Raw genomic sequence first — 27,000 nt, 5'->3', positions numbered from 1 at the left:
CATTGTTATCAGCGCTTCTTTGAGCACAGTTGACATCATACCGATCCGTCGCCGGTACACTACAAAATGCAGCTTACACGGCACAACTACACAAACAACGGGTGATTGTACTACACGGTAGGCTGCATAGCGTAAACATGGTATGTAGCCGTTCATTGTTTACAAGAAAATTACGTTACGATACAGTTGTATTGCGTACACGTTCGCGTTGTGCACGTCAGTTTTACTGAATTAAATGTTCCTTTCAATACAAATACCTCCCTAACGAAGCATTTGCGCATCTATGCTCATATAGCATTTTTTTTGTTCAGAATTACTTACACTATCGCTCTTTAAACTATTGACCTTTCCTCCCCAAACACCCGTCAAAGACAATCCACGTCAGTATTTCAGTTTCAGCTGAAGATGTTCCTTTTCCTTTTTTTTGAAATACAGACTGAGTGTCTAATTCCTCTCTACCAACTTTTACACACTACAATAACAAAAATTCAACTACCAAATAGGAGAAATTTTTTCAGTTTATTTTCGAATTTTTCTTTGCTGCCTGTCAGACATTTTATATCACTACGTAAGTGATCAAAAATTTTAGATGCAGCATTGTGCTCCCTTTTTTGTGCTGAAGACAACGTACCTTTCGGCAGACTGAATCCTTCGCTACGTTACAAAGCCATGAATGTTAAATTTTCGTTATGGTACCAGTGGTTCACTTGCGAGGGTTAAAATATCGCTGAGTAGTTGTTTTGACAGCTGACAATCGATTGCTGAATTGTGCTAGACAGTAGACACTAGACACTAGACAGATGTGGAGTGCGTATTGTTGAAGTGAGTGGTGTTATGTGTAAAGAGTAAAGTTGTTGCTGCGTTTGAAAGGAAATGGAAAGCATATTTTCCAAAGACGATTCGGCAAATGAGAGTGAGCTAGAAATAAGTGAAGTGTGCACTCCAACAGCGGTCGTTAAACAATCACCGTCACAGATTCTTGAAAGTACGATTGAAGCACAGGACGATATTCTGGATATCAAGCGAGAAAGTGACAGCGAAAATGTACATTCGGATTCCGATGACAACGAAGCAGAGGACGCTAATATAAACAGAGCGGCCAGTGCACTTGAAGACATTCTTAGTAATACAGGCGAGTTTAAGAAACATTCTAGTGAAAGACCTGTACAAAAGGAAGATCATCATAGCTCTGGGAGTTTCACATCCGGTATTTTGAATTCAAAAATAGACGCATCAGAAAAAAACGAAAAGAAGAAGGAAGCAAAGAGCAAGAAGGAGTTAGAAGAGGAGGAACGAGAGAAAATGCAGTGTGTAACATTGTTTTTCTCTTGTTTGAACCTAACTTTGCTTTGTGTTATGCCGTTATATTATTATTTGCTTGGCCGATTTTTCATAGATATCAGGCCTATTTAAACCATATAAAATTTGAGTTACAGTAAGGTTTTTTTTGTGTGACTATCCAATAACTACTTTATGAAGGTACTCGTAAAAGTTGCGTATTTGGCCTCCCCCCCCACCCCCGGCCCCCCGTGTTTTTCGATGTGGAACGTACGTAAACATTTTTTTTTGCTACTGGTCAATTTGTTACCACAACTAGATTTTCTGCTTTCACTTTCATTGCCATTTCTCAACCAAATTGTCGCCTTCCAATGTAACATAGACCTCAGGGTGTGCGGAGATCAGTCCGTCATCACAAACAAGATTTAAGGTGCGTCAAATGCATAACCTTCTGCCACATATTCTCTCTTAGTTTTTATACACTCTGTTTTAATGACTGGGAAGGGAGTGGAACCCAAAATTTTGGTTCATAAGGTGAAGCTCAATGGAGTGTAATTTTGGTTCCAGTGGAAGATACTAAGAACATACAACTCAGTCTCAATTATCGTCCTTGTTATACAATATATGGGTATCACAGATGTGTAGTGATTTTTTTTATTCCATTTGTTGCGATTTGTCATTTCTTATGCTGGTGGTAAGCGACAAATGCTCCATGAGCAAGCGAGAGACAAGATTTGCACAATTCACACTTTCTTCAAATTCAAACCATGTGCCGCAAGTGTCACTTGGAACGAGCAGCAATGCATTGCTGGTCCATGCCTCGACATGCGCGAACTGCCATCGTTCATGAATAGGGCTATAACGTAAACTGGGGTAGCCTAATAATAACCTGTTCGTAAAGAACTGCTTTAATAATTTATTGAAAATATGTAATTGTTATTGCTGGTGTGTTTGAAACACACAATTGTAATGCATGCAATCTCACAAAACAAACTAATATTGCTTCACAAGTGGAATAAGAACTCTAATTAATCTTTAACAAGGAGGGGAATGAATGCTGTACTGTATCTTGTGACACGCCAGTTCCGCATTGCTTTTGCCCATTACCAGAATTGTGTAGTTTCTCTCACTATAACAGTTTTGACATGTATGTGGGTAGCCGGTCATTATTATGTTATTGAGGTTTTTTATTTATTTATTATTTTTTTTAAGTTCTATGGAAATACGATTTTGGTCTCCAAAACATAGCAGAACATGCTGGACTGTTCAGAAGTGTGCTGGTTTTCTGTTGTTACTTGAAGGCACACAACAATGTTCTGTTCCTTGTGCAGCTTATCAGCAGCACACACAATAGCTTCTACCACTCCTTTCGTGAGGCAGAAATGATGTAGTAACTTTATCCATGCTGTGCTGTTACACTCCCTGTGAGTGTAAGGTGTACATTCCTTTAAAAATGATCGTGCCTACATTGGATTAGCTCTGTTTTGCTGTAGGTTACTGTTCATATGCTGTCAGCAGACTCCATAAACAGGGCACCAGAACAACTATGACAGCCTACAGGGTTGTTAACCCTGTGGCGCATAGCGTCCACTACAGTGGACAGCTGTTAATGGTTGCTTCTTTGGCATTTTCGATCAGTCCTTAGGCTGCAAATGCACACAGTTCACTACAGTGGGCACTCCCTATTGGTGTCGTGTCCTGCATGCATTTGCAGCCTCATGACTGATTGGAAACGCCAGAGAATTAAAAGTTGTCCACTGCAGTGAAATTCATGCACCACAGGGTTAACATAAGTGGACATCTGTCTGACCAGAGGATGAAGATAAGTTGGACAGGGGTAGATGGAGTTGCTATGAAAGAGCTGTACAAAGGTCTTGATTTTGCGTCAGCTCTGAGAAAAGTATGCAGAAATGAGAGCTTTAGTGGAACAAGCAAAGTGGGAAGTCGGCAGGTTTGTGAGCACATCGAAATGACCGAAAGCTGCCAAGCAACAGTGTCTTGCCATGAGTAGTTAAAAACCTCAAAGTAGTCTTGTTGTGTGCCTCCAGAAATTAATAGAAAATCAGCATGCTGCTGGATGACTCAGTATGCAAGGAACTCTAAAAGAAGTAGCACTGAATCTAATAAAGGTTACTGCTTTCTAAAGAACTCAAATCTATAGTGGCAAGGGGTAAAGCAACTACATGTCCTTGCTTGTATCAATTTCTGATAGTACACAAAGAAGGAATGTCCCTACAACTCATAGCAAACAATGTCAGTAACTGACATGAGTAGTGGCCAAACATGTGACAGAACTATTTAAACATGTAGTGGGACACTGTACAAGTGAAGAAATCATTTATTTATTTATCCATATGGGCCTCATTCTACAATAGAATTGGATTTGTTACTGTAATATAATGAAAAGAAGTAGCTCAAAAATATACATACAGAGTTCACAGGTATCCTTTATGTGGACAGAACAGGTGGTTGGCCTTGGCCTTGATAAAGGAAACATCTCGGCATGTGCCTGAAATGGTTTAGAAAAACCTAAATCAGTATGACTGCACAGAGCACACTCCACCCTCCTGGATGTGAGGTCAGGTCTTCACAAGAGTACTGTCTCCTTTGGTTGGTCTATATAGTAATGTGCACTCCGTGTGCATACCGGGGGGAGTCATTCCAGATGTGGAAAGGGTCCTTCCGGATGCCATGAAGGGTACAGGGTGCACCCATCTGCAGGTGGTCGCTCATGTCGGCACCAATGATGTATGTCGCTATGGATCGGAGGAAATCCTCTCTGGCTTCCGACGGCTATCTGATTTGGTGAAGACTGCCAGTCTCGCTAGCGGGATGAAAGCAGAGCTCACCATCTGCAGCATCGTCGACAGGACTGACTGCGGACCTTTGGTACAGAGCCGAGTGGAGGGTCTGAATCAGAGGCTGAGACGGTTCTGCGACAGTGTGGGCTGCAGATTCCTCGACTTGCGCCATAGGGTGGTGGGGTTTCGGGTTCCGCTGGATAGGTCAGGAGTCCACTACATGCAGCAAGCGGCTACACGGGTAGCAGGGGTTGTGTGGCGTGGACTGGGCGGTTTTTTAGGTTAGATGGCCTCGGGCAAGTACAGAAAGGGCAACAGCCTCAAAGGGTGCGGGGCAAAGTCATGACATGCGGGGACCAAGCAGCAATCGGTATTATAATTGTAAACTGTCGAAGCTGCATTGGTAAAGTACCGGAACTTCAAGCGCTGATAGAAAGCACCGAAGCTGAAATCGTTATAGGTACAGAGAGCTGGCTTAAGCCAGAGATAAATTCTGCCGAAATTTTTACAGAGGTACAGACGGTGTTTAGGAAGGATAGATTGCATGCAACCGGTGGTGGCGTGTTTGTCGCTGTTAGTAGTAGTTTATCCTGTAGTGAAGTAGAAGTGGATAGTTCCTGTGAATTATTATGGGTGGAGGTTACACTCAACAACCGAGCTCAGTTAATAGCTGGCTCCTTTTACCAACCTCCCGACTCAGCAGCATTAGTGGCAGAACAACTGAGAGAAAATTTGGAATACATTTCACATAAATTTTCTCAACATGTTATAGTCTTAAGTGGAGATTTCAATTTACCAGATATAGACTGGGACACTCAGATGTTTAGGACGGGTGGTAGGGACAGAGCATCGAGTGACATTATACTGAGTGCACTATCCGAAAATTACCTCGAGCAATTAAACAGAGAACTGACTCGTGGAGATAACATATTGGACCTACTGATAACAAACAGACCCGAATTTTTCGAATCTGCAAGTGCAGAACAGGGAATCAGTGATCATAAGGCCGTTGCAGCATCCCTGAATATGGAAGTTAATAGGAATATAAAAAAAGGGAGGAAGGTTTATCTGTTTAGCAAGAGTAATAGAAGGCAGATTTCAGACTACCTAACAGATCAAAACAGAAAATTTCTGTTCCGACACTGACAATGTTGAGTGTTTATGGAAAAAGTTGAAGGCAATCATAAAATGTGTTTTAGAGAGGTACGTGCCGAGTAAAACTGTGAGGGACGGGAAAAACCCACCGTGGTTCAACAACAAAGTTAGGAAACTACTGCGAAAGCAAAGAGAGCTTCACTGCAAATTTAAACGCAGCCAAAACCTCTCAGACAAACAGAAGCTAAACGATGTCAAAGTTAGCGTAAGGAGGGCTATGCGTGAAGCGTTCAGTGAATTCGAAAGTAAAATTCTATGTACCGACTTGACAGAAAATCCTAGGAAGTTCTGGTCTTACGTTAAATCAGTAAGTGGATCAAAACAGCTTATCCAGACACTCTGGGATGATAATGGCATTGAAACAGACGATGACACGTGTAAAGCTGAAATACTAAACACTTTTTTCCAAAGCTGTTTCACAGGGGAAGACCGCACTGCAGTTCCTTCTCTAAATCCTCGCACAAACGAGAAAATGGCTGACATTGAAATAAGTATCCAAGGAATAGAAAAGCAACTGGAATCACTCAACAGAGGAAAGTCCACTGGACCTGACGGGATACCAATTCTATTCTACACAGAGTATGCGAAAGAACTTGCCCCCCTTCTAACAGCCTTGTATCGCAAGTCTCTAGAGGAACGGAAGGTTCCAAACGATTGGAAAAGAGCACAGGTAGTCCAAGTCTACAAGAAGGGTCGTCGAGCAGATGCGCAGAACTATAGACCTATATCTCTGACGTCGATCTGTTGTAGAATTTTAGAACGTGTGTTTTGCTCGCGTATCATGTCGTTTTTGGAAACCCAGAATCTACTCCGTAGGAATCAACATGGATTCCGGAAACAGCGATCGTGTGAGATCCAACTCGCTTAATTTGTTCATGAGACCCAGAAAATATTAGATACAGGCTCCCAGGTAGATGCTATTTTCCTTTACTTCCGGAAGGCGTTCAATACAGTTCCGCACTGTCGTCTGATAAACAAAGTAAGAGCCTACGGAATATCAGACCAGCTGTGTGGCTGGAGTGAAGAGTTTTTAGCAAACAGAACACAGCATGTTGTTATCAATGGAGAGACGTCTACAGACGTTAAAGTAACCTCTGCCGAAATGCAGGAAGATCTGCAGCGGATAGGCACTTGGTGCAGGGAGTAGAAACTGACCCTTAACATAGACAAATGTAATGTATTGCGAATACATAGAAAGAAGGATCCTTTGTTGTATGATTAAATGATAGTGGAACAAACACTGGGAGCAGCTACTTCTGTAAAATATCTGGGAGTATGCGTGCTGAATGATTTGAAGTGGAATGATCATATAAAATTAATTGTTGGTAAGGTGGGTACCAGGTTGAGATTCATTGGCAGAGTCCTTAGAAAATGTAGTCCATCAACAAAGGAGGTGGCCTACAAAACACTTGTTCGACCTGTACTTGAGTATTGCTCATCAGTGTGGAATCCGTACCAGGTCAGGTTGACGGAGGAGATAGAGAAGATCCAAAGAAGAGCGGCGCGTTTCGTCACAGGGTTATTTGGTAAGCGTGATAGCGTTACGGAGATGTTTAGCAAACTCAAGTGGCAGACTCTGCAAGAGGAGGCGCTGGGCATCGCGGTGTAGCTTGCTGTCCAGGTTTCGAGAGGGTGCGTTTCTGGATGAGGTATCGAATATATTGCTTTCCCCTACTTATACCTCCCGAGGAGATCACGAATGTAAAATTAGAGAGATTGGAGCGCGCACGGAGGCTTTCAGACAGTCGTTCTTCCCACGAACCATACGTGACTGGAACAAAAAAAGGGAGGTAATGACAGTGGCACGTAAAGTGCCCTCTGCCACACACCGTTTGGTGGCTTGCGTAGTATGAATGTAGATGTAGATATTGATAATGGTCTTTGATTATATAAAAACAGTTTGGTTCTTCATCACTGCACACATCAAGGACACTTGCTGGTGACTCTGGAACCATGAACTTGCTGCTTTGCCCATTGTACTAATTCAGGTCAGTTTGGAAAACTGGCTCCAGGCCTGTAAATGTGCTGATATTTCCCATAGATGTCTTCATGTTCTCTCCTCAGTCCAACTGAAAAACTGAGCCAGCATATCCCATAATGGGTGAGACGTTGGACTCAGGCAAATGACATGACAGTACAATTAAGCACTATAGATCTTGGCACATTATTTTCTCACAAAAGCATTGTATTATTGTAAGGTGACAAGCTGTTCTGAATTGTCTAAGTGTGGTTACATAGTATGCATTAGGCATAAGTACGAAGAATGTTTTAGCTTTGTATGGATTGTGTATGAAGAACATTTTAGCTGCCCTTTTAAACAAGCATGTTTTAGTAATTTTTTTCAACTTAATTGAACAGTTTGTTATGCAATTTTATTTCCTAATAGAAAATGCTGTTTTGAATCTTTTGTCTGTTTTTCCTTGGTAAATGTAGGCCCTAAGTCCAAACTGGCTCTTGTTCCATGATTATGTATAGAACTCTTTTCGTTAAATACAAATGTATTCCCTGATATGTACAACAGATTGGTGTTTTTAAACACTTCCTTACAGAGGGCCCAGCTTCTTCTTCCTGAAACGTTTCTGCTTATTCAGGCTGTTCGCAGAACCTTTCCCAAGCTTCTCTTTTCTCCTACAATCTATCATTTAGCATGTCCTCCCATTGCAGCCTTCTTCACTTCAAATCATCCTTACCTGGTCTTTTCATCATGTCCATAGTCTTGCAGTTTGTCTTCATCCGGGTTCTGTCTATTCTAGGGCTCTTCTTGTATATCTTTTCTGGTCCCATTCTTTCAATGTGGTCAAACTATTTAAGCCTTTTACTCTCCATAGTTTCTTTTAGGGGGCTTGATCTGCAGGGTGTTTAATATTGTTTCATTCATTATCCTATCCCTTCTTGTCTTATCTCGGATTCCTTGTAGAAAGTGCAACTTATATTCTGCTCAGATCATTCTTTATCAAAGCCCAACATTCTGATCTGCAGGTCAGAATTGGCAGGTGATGTGGCTTTTGTAACATGATCTTTGCTTTGGCAGGTATTTTTCAATTTGTAATTACTTGCAATACACACTAATAAAATTTGAGCAATTTTCTGTTCTCTTCGAAATTTCATCCTAGATGTTTCCGTTTTTGGTTAATTTGCTTCCTAGATCTCTGGAAACATCTAGTTCTTTAATAATTTTTCCATTGCAGCTTACGTCATTCATTTTTTTAAAGTTTTCCTACCTATTTTCAGTACTTTGCTATTTTTTAAGCATATTTCTATGCCCATTTCTTCAATTACTCTCTGCCAGGTATTTATTTGTTCTTCCAATTACTGCTCATTTTCTTCCCAAATCATCACATCATATGCTAATGCTATTATTTTCGCATCATCTTCTGTTGGCTCTTTACAAACTTTTCTTATGATGTTGTCCCTATTAAAAAGCACTGGTGAGATCACACATCCTTGCTGATCTGCTCTGTCTGTTATAAAGAATTCTGGTTTTTTGCTGTCTATTTTAACACAATTCCAGTTGTGGCTCGTGGTTTCCATATTCGGGAAGGCTGCAACATTCATCGATCAGAATTAACCTACACCTCAGACTACCCTACAGATCCGTCTGTCACCACAACCAAGATTTCAGTAGGGGGGGACATTGCACTCTACTGAAGGTTCCCATACTATGTCTTCTTCCTGTTTCATAATCAAGTAAATAACATATTAAGCTAACTCCAAGAAAAAATCTATAGGTAGCTTATGTATCCCCCAAATCATTCTAAGATACGTGTTGAAGAGACCTTTAATGCAATGTATTATGTTAGCTTCATTGCGTGCTTATAGTTTGCGCCAGAAGGCATTCGATACAGTTCCGCACTGTCGCCTGATAAACAAAGTAAGAGCCTACGGAATATCAGACCAGCTGTGTGGCTGGATTGAAGAGTTTTTAGCAAACAGAACACAGCATGTTGTTATCAATGGAGAGACGTCTACAGACGTTAAAGTAACCTCTGGCGTGCCACAGGGGAGTGTTATGGGACCATTGCTTTTCACAATATATATAAATGACCTAGTAGATAGTGTCGGAAGTTCCATGCCGCTTTTTGCGGATGATGCTGTAGTATACAGAGAAGTTGTAGCATTAGAAAACTGTAGCGAAATGCGGGAAGATCTGCAGCGGATAGGCACTTGGTGCAGGGAGTGGCAACTGACTCTTAACATAGACAAATGTAATGTATTGCGAATACATAGAAAGAAGGATCCTTTATTGTATGATTATATGATAGCGGAACAAACACTGGTAGCAGTTACTTCTGTAAAATATCTGGGAGTATGCGTGCGGAACGATTTGAAGTGGAATGATCATAGAAAATTAATTGTTGGTAAGATGGGTACCAGGTTGAGATTCATTGGGAGAGTCCTTAGAAAATGTAGTCCATCAACAAAGGAGGTGGCTTACAAAACACTCGTTCGACCTGTACTTGGGTATTGCTCATCAGTGTGGGATCAGTACCAGATCGGGTTGACGGAGGAGATAGAGAAGATCCAAAGAAGAGCGGCGTGTTTCGTTACAAGGTTATTTGGTGACTATGATAGCGTTACGGAGATGTTTAGCAAATTCAAGTGGCAGACTCTGCAAGCAGACTGTGCATCGCGGTGTAGCTTACTGTCCAGGTTTCGAGAGGGTGCGTTTCTGGATGAGGTATCGAATATATTGCTTCCCCCTACTTATACCTCCCGAGGAGATCACAAATGTAAAATTGGAGAGATTCGAGTGCGCACGGAGGCTTTCAGACAGTCGTTCTTCCCGCGAACCATATGCGACTGGAACAGAAAAGGGAGGTAGTAACAGTGGCACGTAAAGTGCCCTCCACCACACACCGTTGGGTGGCTTGCGGAGTATAAATGTAGATGTAGATGTATTATAATTTCTAATCTTCAGACATTTAATGTGTTGTGCACTCAGACTGCCATGTTTATGAGTTCATATGACAAATCAGTGATGTTTCCATGATGTCGTGGATCTTGTGCTGTCATTGGTTGACATGAGCAATTGCCATGGAAGTGTACAGACCGTATTTATCATATTTACAATTGTGTATTACAAAAATATGTACTTTAAGTGATACAGTGCACACAGCCATTCATCTGCATTGTACATTGCTATGTTAAAATTGAGTGTCTATCCTTTTCTGGATTTACAATGTTTTTCTTCTTGATTCATGTTTACTTCTAATATAGGTGCGCCAAGTTTCTTCACTTTCATTGTAACCACATGTTCCAAAATTTTACCTAATAAATTACACACTTGATTCATATTGTGTTGTTTCTAACATGTGGTATGCTGCAACGAAAGTCACCCACAGTCAGCAGGCAAGGAAACTTACGTAATGGGACATATTTCGCACACTATTGCTGTAATCATTCATGAAACTCTCGCTAGGTAATGGTACTTATGTTATTGTAATCTAGGGCACTCTGGTGAGACATTTGCAAACTTATTCCAGCAGTGAATATGATAGGCAATTACAGAAAAAAAAACCTTGTCTAAACCAGTTAAAAAAAAAAAAAAATACTAAATGTCGATTACAGCTCATCAGCGCATAATAGAAATATGCAGAGACAGGGATTCCATAGTTAATTTTCAGCAACTCTGTTGATTCCCTTTTGATGTAAGCAGTGGAACGTGAAAAATTGTATGCCGGTTGGTAGGAAACCCTTAGGCTGAAATGCCAGAGTCTTTGTGGTGCCCATAAGAGCTGTACTTTTGAGGAAGCCACACCCCCAAAACCTCTGCTACAGGACGACTGATAGCTGAAATCTATTATTTACAAGTCAATAACAGTCACTGCGTGCAACAGCCTCTGAATGGAGGGCAACCTTAGTGTCATAAATGTTTGTTTAAATTTATGAATACAACTATGATATCTTTCTCAAATTCTATTTGTTTTCTGTAACCTGTCTGGCCAGAAAATATGGCATCTTTAGGCCGAATGATCTTCCTTATTTTTGGTTCTACCATATTCATGATTTTCTGTAAAATTATGTTTTCATAAAACTTCATGCAGCAGCATAATAATGGTACTCCTCTGTGTTTCTGTTAAATAGGTAAAATAATTGCCTTTGTAAAATCATCAGAAATTTTTACATATGTCCACACTATCCTCATTATTCTATAGAGCCACTGAATTCTGATAGGTGATGCCACTTTGCTTATTTTTACTGTGATGTTGGCTCTTCAGTTATGCAATTTTCCATTTCTAATACAACTTTCTCTGCATCCAACATCTGCAGATCTCTTTCTATGTACTCTTTGGTGTTATTAGTTTTGCCTTCCTCTATCTCATCGTGTATGTTTGTTTCATCCTGTCCTTAATTCAGTAGTATTCTTTCCATGCTTCCAAACCTACTTCTTCCTTCCGCACAGGTTTGCCTTCGTTGTTGATGAATTTTGAAGTATTTTCGTATCGTGTCTCCCTGTTTCCTAATATGTAGTGTAATACGTTCTTGTCATGCTTAGAATTCTCTTCTATTGTGAACATTTTCCCAAGCCATCTTCTTAGCAGGTGCTGTAGTTTTCCTTGCTGCTCTGCTTAGTTGTTTTCTGTATTATGTTCCACTCTGTTTTTGGATTTTCAAGAGACTGCTTGTGCAATTCTTTCATTCCACCTGGAGTTTCTTTGTGCCTGACTTTCTTGTATTACAACTGCTTTTAGGTGGGTCATTCCATGTCAAGTGACCTAGAGCACCCAGCTCGATCCTTTTCAGTTTTGATGAAATTTACACAGTCTGTACCTGAGGGACCTGCTTGAAATTCTGATTGAGCTTCTAGAGCCATTTTTGTGAAGACCACTTTTTCAGAGACCGAGAAGCCATGAAGAAATCATCAAGTTTGGCGTACCACTGTTCCTAATCTAAAAGACTAGCCCCCTTGCTTCTTAGTGTAGTTGTACAACTTCTTGTGTTCAACACATAAATGATGTAAGTAAAGTTCAGAAAGCTATACTTTTTGCTTTATCTAAGTTCAAAGAGGGCAACAGGTCAGCCAGGACAAATTTGCTCCATATTTTAGCAAGGCATAAGTAGAGAGGCAAGGGCGCTATGGACCTGGCCTTTTGCCAAACTACTGTCTGTCTAGCTGTTAAATATTTCACAGTTTAAGATCTAGCTTGTGTGTTTCATTACTGTGCTACCATCCTGTAAATTTGCTAAAAAAGTGAATGAACCATATTATACTTATGTTCAAAGTTGTATCTCAAACTGGACATCTATCATGTTACGTTCATACCGGTCAATAGAGCATATTTCATTCTATTAGAAATACTTATTTCTGTTTTGGTGCCACTTTAGGTAAGGTGCAAAAATTTCACCTAAGCAATTAGCATTTTTTTGTAATCCGAGAAAAATCCTTGTGTTGGTCCAGGTAGCTATGCCACTACCTCTCTCAGTGACTGGTAACCCTATCGCCGAGTGGCCATGCCCGACAGCCAGGCACGGTCAGCCAATGGTGGGTTTCTTTACTACAGGTTCCCACTCCATCAAGTAAGCAATTCTTGTTGTTCTAATGGAAGTTTCTTTACAGCTTTCAGTCCTTTTAAGGCACAGTATGTCATTAGATGGCATTGGGAATCAGCATTACTACAACTGCGTGCATTGACTTGATAATGTTTCTCCATTTTACCAAAAACTTGAAAAGCTTCAGACACTAACATCAAATTGTCAAGTCCTACGAGGTGTGATTGGAAAGTTTTAAGAATGGATCTGCTACTGGTTACAGGTTTGGCGGGTAGGTACACGTAGGGTAGGGAGTGAGTCATGGCCTTGTCCTTGAACGCCCTCTGACAGGAAACTGCGTTTCCATTGTTTAGTTCGTTGTGGCAGCTGGTTGAGTGCAGGTCTGTTAGGGCATGTTGCTGGCTTCTGTTTGCGTGAAAATGGAAGTAAAAACGGAGCAACGAGTTTGTGTGAAATTTTGTTTTAAAACCAAGAAATCAGCTTTTGAGACTTACAAACTATTAAAGACAGCTTTTGGAGATATTTGTATGAGCCAGTCAAATGTTTTTGTCTGTTTCAGCAGATTTAAAAATGGCCATGAATCATTTGAAGGTGAACCACGGTCCGGCTGTCCTACCTCAAAAATGAATGAAAATGTTGTGAAAGTTCACGACTTAGCCATGCTCTGATCGTAGACTTACAGTTAGGGAGATGGCTGATGAACTTAATTTAAGTTTGTATGCAGTTCAGTCAATTTTAACTAAAGGTCTGCTCATGCGTTGAGTGTCCGCAAAATTCATTCCAAAAGTGTTGTCAAGTGACCAAAGACAATACTGACTTTAAGTGTGCCGAAAACTGATTAATCGGACTAAAAATGTCCCAGATTTGTTAAATAGTGTAATTACAGGTGACGAATTGTGGGTATATGAATATGATCCTGAAACCGAAGTGCAATCTCTGCAGTGGAAGACTCCACATTCACCACAACCAAAAGAAGCATGGCAAAGTCGGTTGAAGGTGAAGACAGTGTTGGTGATTTTTTTCGATTCTACCAGTATTGTGAATCATGAATTACCCCTGGAGGATAGACAATTAACCAGGAATACTACAAATGTGTCCTCGAGCGTTTGTGCAAAAAGGTGCGGAAGAAAAGGCCTGCATTGTGGAAAGACAGAGTTGGGTGGTACACCATGACAATGCTCCAGCTCATCGTGCGTTCTCCATTGTTGAATTTTTGACCAAATTCTAATCTTATCATCACAATCCCTATGTGAGAAATACATTTCGGTCTTAGTATATTCCCAGAGTACTCATTTTAAGCTGCTTCTTATGGCTTCATTAATAAATTTTTCCGGCACAGTGTACATCTGTCTTCAAGAGTCTTCCAGTTCAGTTCCTTCAGTATCTCTGTGACACTCTCCCATGGGTTGGAAGTCATTTGTAAGCAATGTCCATTATATTCATATCCTTACTTAGTGTTATGCCCAAGTATTTGCATGAGTTGGATGATGCCAGCAGTGACTCATTGATATTACAATTAGGCCTATAGGTTACTAAGTTTTGTGTGCGGACAAATGGATTGTCCGATGATACAAATTCGACAGAATGATTCAAAAATTTATTTTGAAATCCTACTTTCTGTAAGCTCTTGTATGACGTAAATCCGTCAGTTGTCACTTTCTTGCCTGACAATATAAAGTGCTTTGTCAGAAAGACTAAAGCTTTCCTCCCCCTTGAATAAATTCAAACTATACAACACTTGCGAGATTCTCTTTCAGGGTCACCAAATACCCAAATATGTTAAACTTCATTTTTCAATGGTCACCCTTTCTGGCATTTTCCAGTAGCTATATGCAATTTGTCTGTTCTGACACCTTGTTTTGTCCACTGATTAGAACACACTCGTTAAAGATTCATATGATGTAACTAACTTCTCAGCAGATGCCATAGTAGTTGCACACAGTGTTCGTTGATAATTGTTTTTCAGGCTCTTTCCTTGTAGCTTATAGCCTCTTACCCAACAATAAACTAAAATTATGCCCTTCTCAGTGGATAAATTGGAACTGTCAAACCATGCATTCTCCCTTATAGATGATCCCTTGTGACTCTGGATGCAGTACAGTTGCATAGGGAAATCAGCATACACACCTTTCTCATGAAGTTTCATGGAGATGAGTCCATGACATTCTACACAATTCCTGCTATCCTCATTTGGAAACAATCCGAAGTCCCAACAAAATTTCAAATAAATATCTGTGTTACATAACCGAGAAATTAGATTTCATTTTGTAAGACTATTGGCACTTGAAAGTGCAACACTTTCACTCATCACTATTAACAACTGAAAATGATAAACTATGTTTCCCTGGCACTGCACAAAACATTAACGATAATTCACCACACCGGAATTGTGCGATCAGCATTGAGTCGCAAGTCCAACATACATTGTTTGGGTTTGTGCCACGCCAAAAGTGCTCAAGATGTTTAGGTAGTTATTACTAGTGTTCCTCTCAACATCTATATTAACATGCATGTCTCCCCTTATTGCTTTTTTAGTTTTGGGGGCTGTGACACTTACCAGGACTTCAGTTAATTTGTTGAAGAAAGTATTGACATTACCAGTAAGTGAGTGATATACCCATTGAATGATTAACTTTCTGTGAATGTCTTAGCTTTGTACATTCAGTAGCTGCCAATGTAAAATGTTTATTTACATTATTTGTGATCAGATCTTCTAGTTTTAAAAGGTGTTCCACCTCTGATGTAAACCATGATCCTCCACCCATAAAGGTTGTGCTGTAGTGGCTTGAACATTCATATAACACAAATGCTATGTGCTATATTTCATTACTTCTACATCTATGCTGTGTATTGCATATCAGTGTGCTGTTCAAAGACTGAAATCCTGCTTCAAGCCAATGTATTTACTGTACAGATTGTTCTCCACCCCACCCGCTCTCACTATCTGATCATCTTTGATAAAATCCTCACACAGAGTTTTTAAACCGTCAATCACTTTGTTCAGACTAGCACTCAGTTTGAAAACCCAGGCCGGCCGATGTGGCCGAGCGGTTCTAGGCACTTCAGTCTGGAACCGCACGACCGCTATGGTCACAGGTTCGAATCCTGCCCCAGGAATGGCTGTGTGTGATGTCCTTAGGTTAACTAGGTTTAAGTAGTTAAAGTTCTAGGGGGCTGATGACCTCAGAAGTTGAGTCCCATAGTGCTCAGAGCCCTTTTTTTTTAAAAAAAAAAATCCAGGCTAACTTCTCCTGTGATGGAGAGCTTGCACCTCCGCTGCGACTGTGGTGCTCTCTTTTTTCTAACATTTGTGATTTTCCTTTCCTACTTACTCACAGGCAGAGTCTTTTATGCACATTTCCTATTCCTACACCATCTTGAGGCTCCTCTCCCCTCAACCCTGACTGCTGGAACCTGTTGCTGGTGGACACAACAGAGCAGTCAGTTCCTGTCCAGCTCTGCCAGCCTTCCTACCAACTTCAGGTTTTGAAAACCCCTTACCTCCCCCATCCCACCACCATTGCCTTCCTTCATCCTCATTAGCTTCCTCCAAGCTTGATCTAACTTGTGTTTGAAGAGCACAAGTTTTCCTTTCTTGCTCCTGTATTAATCTGTTCCTGCTAAATATTTTGCAGTTCCAGGAGAGGGCCTCGGTCGCCTCCCCAGAGATCTCCCCCATGCACTCCTCTCCCCCTGCTCCTAGTGAAACCACTTGCTTCAGCCCCACAAAACTTATCACTACTTACTTTCCAACTACAGTTCACACAGCTTCCACTCCCCCTGCGGGTCCGGGGATTAGAATAGGCCCGAGGTATTCCTGCCTGTCGTAAGAGGCGACTAAAAGGAGACCATCCCCCTCACGGGGGTAGTTAGCGCCTGCGTCCGGAGACGGACGGTTTCCCGACCTATAATCGTGGTCTTTTTGGTTTTTCACTTCTCGTTTCTTCATTCCTTTTGTTGGTTCCTTCTTTTGCTCTTCTCCACTTCACTGTCTTCCTTACTCTTTCCCTTGACTTCTCCTTGCCTTCTCATTGCCTTTTTCTCCTTGCCTTCTCATTGCCTTTTTCTCCTTGCCTTCTCATTGCCTTCTTCTCCTTGCCTTCTCCTTGCCTCCTTCTCCTTGCTTTCTCATTGCCTTCTTCTCCTTGCCTTCTCTGGTCTCCGCCTCGGCGTTTGAGACAGTCTGTCCTCTTTCTCCCTCTCCCTCCTTTTCCTCTTCTTCCTTCCTCCCTGTGCGTGTCTGAAGGCCGACCCACGCGTTCGCACGCGTAGCCGGTGACGGGGTAACGCGTAAGTCCCCGCCCTGGGTAGACATGTAAGGCACGCGCGTACCCCCTGGTAAAGGCCAGGCCCGGGGAGGGGTGATTGCCTGAGCTGATACCTTCTGACCATGCCGATTGGTCCCTCCGTCTGTTTCTCGGGAGGTGTGACCTGAGGTGTAAACATTCACCTAAGGCGGGAGTGCCCTCTGAGAGGGTCCCCACAAGGAAGGAGCGCGCCATCGGAGACGCTGGCAATCATGGGGGATTCCTCCGCAATGGATTCTACTCCATCGCTTTCGACTTCGACCCACAAACGGAAACATGACCAGCCAACAGTGACAAAAATACTACCGCCTGCCCCACAGTTCCTCGTCGTTTCTCGATCTGAGGAAGGAAAGGATTTTTCCTCTGTCAACCCTTTCGTTATCCAGAAGGGCGTCGATGCCATAGCTGGATCTGTCAAATCTTGTACCAGATTGCGTAACGGTACCCTATTACTCGAAACTGAGAGCGCCTTTCAGGCACAAAAACTGCTTCGGGCCACACTCCTTTACACATTCCCTGTCCGGGTGGAGGCTCACCGAACTTTGAATTCGTCTCGTGGTGTGGTCTATACTAGATCCCTCGACGGCTTGACTGACGAGGAGATTCAATCTTTCCTCGCTGAGCAGGGCGTGACGGCTGTCCATAGGGTCATGAAAAAGGTCAACAATGACCTTGTACCGACCCGGACACTTTTCTTAACCTTCGATAGTGTTAAGCTGCCATCGCGCATCAAGGCGGGCTACGAGGTCATTTCAGTTCGCCCCTATGTCCCGACACCTACGCGCTGCTACCAGTGTCAGCGTTTCAATCACACTCGACAGTCTTGTTCCAATGCGGCTAAATGTGTCACTTGTGGCAGGGATGCCCATGAGGGTGACTGTCCACCTCCGTCTCCTCGTTGTGTGAACTGTCAGGGTGACCATGCCGCATCCTCCCGCGACTGTCCTGTCTATAAGGAAGAACGCTGTATCCAGGAAATTCGAGTCAAAGAGAAAGTGTCCACCTCGGCTGCTCGCAAGCTATTGGCTAGTAGGAAGCCCACGCTGCTCCCAGCGGGGAAATACAGCACTGTCCTCGCCTCTCCTCGGACTACCCGGGAGGTAGCAACCCAGACATGCGATCTGACCTTCAGCACCACGGTCGTCCGTTCGGCCAGTGCTAAGATCGCGCGGTCGACGTCTCCTCTTCCTCCCATCACCCCACAGACACCAGCCACTTCCTCAGCTTCTGCTCAGTCGAAGACCCCGAAGTCAGATGCACGGGCCTTCAAGAAGGAACCATCCCGTGCAGACTTCCTCCGTTCCTCGACCTCCCAGCCTTCGACCGGTACTTCCACCAAACGTCCTTCTAAAAAGGCGCATAGGAAGCACAGTTCTCCTTCTCCGCCGCGGCGCCTTTCTTCTCCTGCGCCACCCAGCGGTTGCCGCCCCAGGCCGTCATCCGTTTCGCCTGGCCGCACCGCTGGTAGCCGAACATCTGGCCATTCACCGGCGGAGGAAGCTCCCCCTCCCGGCCATCCTCCTGAGATGGCCGATGACCCTATAGACCCCATGGACGATGACTGTCCGCCTCCTGCTAGCGGCGGCAGTGCTCGCTCGAAGCCAGGCCCTAAGCGGCCTTCGAGGTGACCCCTTCTCTCATCTTCCTTTTCTTACGATGGCACTTATTAACTGGAATATTCGCAGCATTCGCTCCAACCGAGAGGACTTGAAGTTGCTGCTCCGCTCGCATCGTCCGCTCGTCGTAGCCCTCCAGGAAACGAAGCTACGCCCATGCGATCAAATTGCCTTGGCACACTACACCTCTGTGCGTTTTGACCTACCCCCTGTGGTAGGTATCCCAGCTCATGGAGGGGTTATGTTGCTGGTCCGGGATGATATTTACTACGATCCCATCACGTTGCACACCGGCCTGCAGGCAGTAGCCATCCGCATTACTCTCCCCACTTTCACGTTTTCCTTTTGTACCGTTTACGCTCCATCGTCATCTGCCGTTACCAGGGCAGACATGACGCAACTTATTACTCAGCTACCTGCACCATTTTTGTTAACTGGAGACTTCAATGCCCACCATCCTCTTTGGGGCTCTCCAGCATCCTGCCCGAGGGGCTCCTTGTTAGCAGACCTTTTCAACCAGCTCAATCTTGTCTGCCTCAATACTGGCGCCCCTACTTTTCTTTCGGACACATCTCATACCTATTCCCATTTAGACCTCTCTATATGTACTCCCCAACTTGCACGCCGGTTTGAGTGGTATGCACTTGCTGATGCATATTCGAGCGACCACTTCCCGTGTGTTATCCATCTCCTGCAGCATACTCCCTCTCCGTGCTCCTCTCGTTGGACCATCTCCAAGGCAGACTGGGGGCTCTTCTCTTCCAGGGCGACCTTTCAGGATCAACCCTTCACAAGCTGCGATCGTCAGGTCGCACACCTCACGGAAGTCATTCTCGCTGCTGCTGAATATTCCATCCCTCACCCTACTTCTTCTCCACGTCGCGTACCGGTCCCCTGGTGGACCGCAGCATGTAGGGACGCTTTACGTGCTCGTCGACGTGCTTTACGCACCTTTAAACGCCACCCTACAGTGGCGAATTGCATTAATTATAAACGATTACGTGCTCAGTGTCGTCGTATTATTAAAGAAAGCAAGAAAGCCAGCTGGGCTGCTTTCACCAGCACCTTCAACAGTTCTACTCCTTCTTCTGTTGTCTGGGGTAGCCTGCGCCGGCTATCTGGCACTAAGGTCCACTCCCCAGTTTCTGGCTTGAAGGTCGCGAATGAAGTCCTTGTGGCCCCTGAGGCTGTCTCCAATGCCTTCGGCCGCTTTTTCGCCGAGGTTTCGAGCTCCGCTCATTACCACCCTGCCTTCCTCCCCCGCAAACAGGCAGAGGAGGCGAGGCCACCTAACTTCCGCTCCTCGAATCGTGAAGGTTATAATGCCCCATTCACCATGCGGGAACTGGAAAACGCACTTGGCCGATCACGGTCCTCCGCTCCAGGGCCTGATTCTATTCATATCCAGATGCTGAAGAACCTTTCTCCTGCGGGTAAAGGTTTTCTTCTTCGTACTTACAATCGCATCTGGATTGAGGGACATGTTCCCGCATGCTGGCGCGAGTCTATTGTTGTCCCGATTCCTAAGCCGGGGAAGGACAAGCACTTGCCTTCCAGTTATCGACCTATCTCGCTTACCAGCTGTGTCTGTAAAGTGATGGAGCGAATGGTTAACTCTCGATTGGTTTGGCTGCTCGAGTCTCGCCGCCTACTTACCAATGTACAATGTGGATTTCGAAGGCGCCGCTCTGCTGTCGACCATCTGGTTACCTTGTCGACCTTCATCATGAATAACTTCTTGCGGAAGCGCCCGACCGCGGCTGTGTTCTTTGATTTGGAGAAGGCTTACGACACCTGTTGGAGGGCGGGCATTCTCCGCACCATGCATACATGGGGCTTTCGCGGTCGCCTCCCTCTTTTTATTCGTTCCTTTTTAATGGATCGACAGTTTCGGGTACGTGTGGGTTCTGTCCTGTCCGACACCATTCGCCAGGAGAATGGGGTGCCACAGGGCTCAGTTTTGAGCGTCGCTCTCTTCGCCATCGCGATCAATCCAATAATGGATTGCCTCCCAGCTGATGTATCAGGCTCCCTTTTCGTGGACGATTTTACCATCTATTGCAGCGCGCAGTGTCCACGTGTCTTGGAGCGCTGTCTTCAGCGTTCTCTTGACCGTCTTTACTCCTGGAGTGTCGCCAATGGCTTCCGTTTTTCTGCCGAGAAGACGGTCTGTATTAACTTCTGGCGCTACAAAGAGTTTCTCCCACCGTCCTTACGACTCGGTCCTGTTGCTCTCCCACTCGTGGAGACAATCAAATTTTTAGGCCTTACCTTTGACAGGAAACTTAGCTGGTCTCCACATGTGTCATATTTGGCCGCCCGTTGTACCCGTTCTTTAAATGTCCTCCGTGTTCTCAGTGGTATGTCGTGGGGAGCGGATCGAACCGTCCTCCTTCGCCTATATCGGTCGATCGTCCGCTCCAAGCTGGATTATGGGAGCTTCGTATACTCCTCTGCACGGCCATCCATCTTACGCCGCCTCAACTCCATACAACATCGGGGTTTACGACTTGCGATCGGAGCATTTTATACCAGTCCCGTAGAGAGTCTTCATGCTGACGCTGGCGAATTGCCACTCACCTACCGGCGCGATATACTGCTTTGTCGGTATGCCTGTCGGCTACTGTCAATGCCCGACCATCCTTCTTATCGTTCCTTTTTTGACGACTCTCTTGACCTTCAATACGGGTTGTATGTCTCTGCCTTGCTACCCCCTGGAGTTCGCTTTCGTCGCCTCCTTCAACACCTTGATTTTTCACTCCCTGCAACCTTCCGAGTGGGCGAGAGCCGCACGCCACCTTGGCTCCAGGCTCAGGTCCGCGTTCACCTCGACCTCAGCTCGCTCCCAAAAGAGGTCACCCACGGTTCGGTCTACCACTCCCGTTTTTTGGAACTTCGTTCGCAGTTCAACAACATGACTTTCATTTATACAGATGGCTCTAAGACCAATGACGGGGTCGGGTGTTCCTTTATTGTCGGGGCACAAAGTTTCCAATACCGGCTCCATGGCCATTGTTCGGTCTTCACAGCTGAGCTCTTTGCCCTCTACCAGGCTGTTCTGTACATCTGCCGCCACCGACATTCTGCTTATGTCATCTGCTCAGATTCCCTGAGCGCCATCCAGAGCCTCAGTGATCCGTACCCGGTTCACCCTTTCGTACACCGGATCCAACGCTCTCTTCAGCAGCTGGTGGACGTCGGTACGCCGGTCAGCTTTATGTGGGTTCCTGGCCATGTCGGTATCCCTGGGAACGAAGCTGCAGATGCCGCGGCCAAGGCTGCGGTCCTCCAGCCTCGGACAGCTTCTTGTTGTGTCCCTTCGTCCGATTTTAGCAGGGTCATTTGTCGGCGCGTTGTGTCGCTGTGGCATGCCGATTGGGCTGCACTTACCGACAACAAGCTTCGGGCCTTAAAACCTCTTCCCGTGGCTTGGACGTCCTCCTCACGCCCTTCTCGGCGGGAGGAGGTCGTTTTAGCAAGGTTAAGAATTGGACACTGCCAGTTCAGCCATCGCCATCTGCTGACGGCTGCGCCGGCGCCGTTCTGCCCATGTGGGCACTTGCTGACAGTTCGTCACATTTTAATGTCCTGTCCCGATCTTAAAACACTGCGCCTCGATCTTAACCTGCCTACTACTTTAGATGCCATTTTAGCGGATGACCCACGAGCAGCTGCTCGTGTTCTTTGTTTTATCAATTTGACAAACCTCGCTAAGGACATTTGATGATGTTTTTTAATCCTATGCCTGTCAGTCTGTCTTTTATTGTGTTTTCCCTTTTAGTTGTTGTTGTCAACTTGTGCCTCGCGGTGCATTCTTAGAGTAGTCAGGGCGCTAATGACCATTGAAGTTGTGCGCCCGAAAACCACAAAAAAAAAAAAAAAAAAAAAAAAAAAAAAAAAAAAAAAAAACAGCTTCCACTCGTGGTCAAATAAAATATGTATAGCAAAGGAGAAACTTTAAATATGTGAAACTAAAAATATGTTGAGAGTTGTATTATGTTTATTTTGTTATAAAAAGATTCTAACCTCCAATAATATGTTGAACAATGGAAAGTCCAGGTTGTGGTACCAACAATTATGCAAAGGCTAGATTGCTACTTACTGTAAAGATGACAAATTGAGTTGCAGACAGGCACAGTGAAAAAGACAGTTACACATTAAGCTTTTGACCAAAGTCTTCCTCAGAAAAGGAAGTAAAACACATGCATTTACCCAAGCAGGCACTCCTCACACACACTTGACCATTATCTCTGGCTGCTCTGGCCTGATTACAACTGTTAGGTTGAATGAAAGCTGCAATTGGGATTGGGGCAGGGAAGGGGGAGGGACTGCACCGGTACTAGAAGGCAGCAGGACAAGGCTTCCAGGGCAATGTGGGAGGTTATGGGGGGAGGGAGGGGGGTAGGAAGAGGAGCGCACAGGAGAAAAGCCTGAAAGTGTGTTGGCAGAGAGTTGCACGCAATGAGGGTGAGGTTAGTGGACAGAGGGAGTGGGAACCATCGGGTGGAGGCTGTGGGGCAGTAGGTTGAGTGTGGGATAATTTTGGGAGAGGAGAATGTGTTGTTAGGGTAGCTCTCATCTTCGCAGTTCAGAAAAGGTGGTGGTGGTGGTGGAGAGGAGTAGCCAGATGGCCTGGGTTATGAAGCAGCCATGAAAATTGAGCATGTTTTATTTAGCTGCATGTTATGTCATAGGTTTATAGATGATATCTTAATGATCTAGACTCAGGGCCAAGACACCGTATCCTCATTCCTTCACAACCTCAACTACTTCTTCTTCATCTGATTCACCCGGTCCTCCTCAACACAGTGTGCCATCTCCCTGGACACTGACCTTCTCCTCTCTGATGGCTGTATCCACAGTTACCTCCACATTAAACCCATCAATCACCATGAACCTGCATTTTGACAGCTGCCATCCCTTCCACACAAAAAAATCCTGCCCATACAGCCTGGTTACTGGGAACAGCATATCTGCAGTGATAAGAACCCCTTTACCCTGTATGCTGAAGGTCTCACAAAGGCCTTCACAGACAGGCAGTATCACCCAAAGCTAGTCCACCAACAGATTTCCCGTGCCATATTCCCATACCCTCCTATCCTCCCACCATCCCTCAAGAACCAGCTATGAAGAAGTGCCCTCTTCATCACCCAGTACCACCCCAGAATGGAATAGCTACACCACATCCTTCGTCAGGACTTTGATTTTCTATCACCAGGTGCTGAAATGAGGGACATCTTTCCCACTCCTTCTAAAGTGGTGGTCCATCACCAACTCAACCTCCACAATGTCCTAGTCTATTCCACCATCACTGAGCCACTCCCAATCCCAGTCCCTTGCCACAGGAATTAAATCCACGTGGAAGACCCAGTGCAAACCTGTCCAATCCACCTGCAAAAGCAGCCATGTGATATACCAGCTCTACTGCAATCATTGCATAGCTTTTTATTTTGGTGTGACTATCAACCAGCTGGCCACCACTAAACTATGGCCAAGAGCAAAGTAGACTACCCTGTGGCACAACATGCAGCTTGAACACAACATGTGTGATTTTAATGGTTGCTTAACAACGCAGTACATCTGGATCATCCTCTACGCCGTCAGTTTCTTTGAACTGCACACCTGGGACTTATCGTTACAATACTTCTCTGCTCCTGGAATTATCCTTGCTTCAATCTATGATGACCTACTGTCCCCACACCCTCCATCTCCTGCTACCTTTGTACAATAACCTCCTCCCAATTCACACCCCCTCACCTTCATTGTCCACCAAGTTTGCACCACCTACACGCATGTGTCAAAGTGTTGGCTTTGAATAACTTTTATGAAACGTACTCGAAACTTACAAGCACCTGATTTTGTACACTTAAACAGCTTTTTGAGACAAATAAGAAGTATATCGATTAAAGTTTTAAATACGTCTACTGACAGCTGCACTTTTTCAAAAAATGGCAGAAACATCATTGTGCTGCTTGGAGAGCCCATCTTTAAACAGCAAAAAGCTGCAATTTTATGGACGAAATCAGCTGAGAATTGGTAATATGATACACAGCCATGATATCTTCTTGTGATGGTTGTACAGTAGCCTCTGTCCTTCTCTATCAAAATATATGCACTTGCAGATTTGATGGAAACATTTTGGGTAGTTTTTTTATATGCCCCGAAAAAGAATTATGTAAGCTTCAGAAGCTATATAGTTAAATTTGTCACACATACCTGCTTTCTATTGAAAATAATTGCTCAAAGTTAGTGTTTATTGTTTTAATACACAGTTTATATGTTCGAATGTGACAATGAGTAAGCAGAGAGTAAAATCAGTGAAAACTGCTTTTATGTCAGTAAAAATACAAGTGTAGTTCTATGTAGATTAACTTACAAGCAGTGAGCAACAATGAGCAATGGAAAATTGTGCCTACTTATGGATGAAATTATCACCAAAAGTTTTTGTAAATTCATCCTTGAAGAAATTTCATATAACATTATTAGCAACATTAGGCTATGGAAAACATTGTTGAATATGTTGCCAAGACAGAGAACACGTTTTAAACCTTGGCATGTCTAAAAAGAGTATCAAGCTTCAGAAACTATACATATTTAAATTTTAGACTTGTGCATACTTATTGATCAAAGGACCCCAAAAAGGTTTTAATTAATTGCTGACTTTTCAGCATTTAAGACATTATTGGAAGCATTGCCAAAATGTTTTTACACCATTGCTGAAGGATACCTGTAGTCTTCGGACTGTCATTCCTCTCTGGTGCTGATCTTGTGATTAACTTGCTCTTAGAAAGCTTTGTGACTGAACTAATTTGTGTTTTGTGAAATGAACCAAGAAGTGCCTGATGATTTTTGGTGGTTGAGATGGCACTGGCAGTCATAGGATCCTTCATCATTCTGTTACAGTAAAAGACAATTTAAACCATGGAAAGAAATGTCATTGTTGGACAAAGAGCTTTTAAAACTTAGATATGGACTAGACTTAACAGAATGTACCAAAATTTGTTCATATTATAATGCCCTGCTGATAACAAAATTTCATTTTCTGCAAAATACTTGTTGTAATCCATTTGAGAAAAACAAATATAAAGTTAAGAAGGGTTTATACCCAGTTGATATTTCTCATGTTGAAAAGTTGAAACTCTTGACTAATCAATTTTTCAAGCCTGGCCAGGAGTTTTGTCCCAGATTCAGACAAGAATTTGCTCATAAGCAACTACACCCTATGGATGAGTAAGAATGTGTATACTGATTATGTAGATGCAGTTGACACTTGCTACACAGTGACTATTTCACTAACATCACTTAAAGATTCACCTTTAAAGCTTCAATGAACTAGCACAAGGCAGAAAGCTCAAAGAGCACAAGGTTCCATCACCAAGACTGTAACAGCTGGTGGTGGTTTGAGCTCGACTGATGTTGTGGAAAAACAAATGCTGAAGCTGTGCCAGAAATGTAGAGATGTGACCATTTGAATTAATGAGCTAGAAATTAAAGTGTGCATACGAGTCATTCCCAGAAAGTTCAAATTTTTATCCTAGCTCCTATCAGCTGGGGTATAGTACAAACAACAAAAGAATTTAGTGTTCAACTTTAATTCAAACTGTTAATTTGTAATTGAATTACATTGAGGGTAACATCTACTATAAAGGATATTGCTGTCAGATCCACAGGGCAGCTGTTGCTGTGGTAGACTGATATTTTAGTAATTAATTGTCACCATTAATCTCAAAGATTTAGGTAAGAGTCTAATCTTGCTCTCTTGTTCCTAAACCATCACCTATGGTTGACACACTTCCCACATGTTCTCCACAGAACACAGTTTTGATAAAATATCATTTTATTAATAGAGGAAAATGTGAAAAATAACTTCACTTAGCAATGGAAGATTGTAACCAAATTATGTTAGGAGATGGTAAGGCACTGGACATGTATTCCAGAAAAGCAAGATTCAAATCCTTGTGACCCATTCAGTTATATTTTTCTGTGATGTCATTGAACTGATTAAGGCAAACACTGGGATTGCTTCTTTGGAAAGGATAAAGCAGGTTGCATCTCAATCCAATTCTGTGAGCTTCTGGTCTGTTTACAGTGAACACATTATTCATGGGATGTTAAACTTTAACTCTTTCTTCCTTGCTCTGAGGACTGTAGGTCACAAATACACTAATTTATTGACATTGTCCACTTTGAAGTCTGTGAAATCTGTCCATTAGTTTTTCAGGGAGCAGACTCTTGTTCGACTCAAGATGTTCAGGACCACTCTGGGTTTCACATACTTCAGTTGCAGTTTCATTTATCCACAGTAACAAATTCCCAAAACCAGATGGAATATTGCTGATAGATTTGTTTCTC

General features: G+C 43.5%; 1 protein-coding gene across 2 annotated transcripts in view; it reads left to right on the top strand.

Annotated features, from left to right (window-relative positions):
- The first annotated feature begins 739 nt into the window (after positions 1-739).
- Positions 740-27,000, top strand: part of LOC126260140 (transcription initiation factor TFIID subunit 11) — a 54,559-nt gene continuing 28,298 nt past the window's right edge. The window contains exon 1 of one of the 2 annotated variants that reach the window (XM_049957391.1): positions 740-1,307. In XM_049957391.1, the coding sequence (XP_049813348.1) occupies positions 874-1,307 (434 nt within the window). In that variant the 5' untranslated portion in view covers positions 740-873. The remainder of the gene's footprint in view (positions 1,308-27,000) is intronic. The other variant, XM_049957390.1, reaches the window with a different exon arrangement.

The sequence above is a fragment of the Schistocerca nitens genome, chromosome 5 (genome assembly GCF_023898315.1).
Source record: "Schistocerca nitens isolate TAMUIC-IGC-003100 chromosome 5, iqSchNite1.1, whole genome shotgun sequence".
In the NCBI taxonomy this organism is placed as follows: Eukaryota; Metazoa; Arthropoda; class Insecta; order Orthoptera; family Acrididae; genus Schistocerca; species Schistocerca nitens.
The sequence above is the reverse complement of the archived record's forward strand: the minus strand, read 5'-3'. Positions and strand labels throughout refer to the sequence as shown.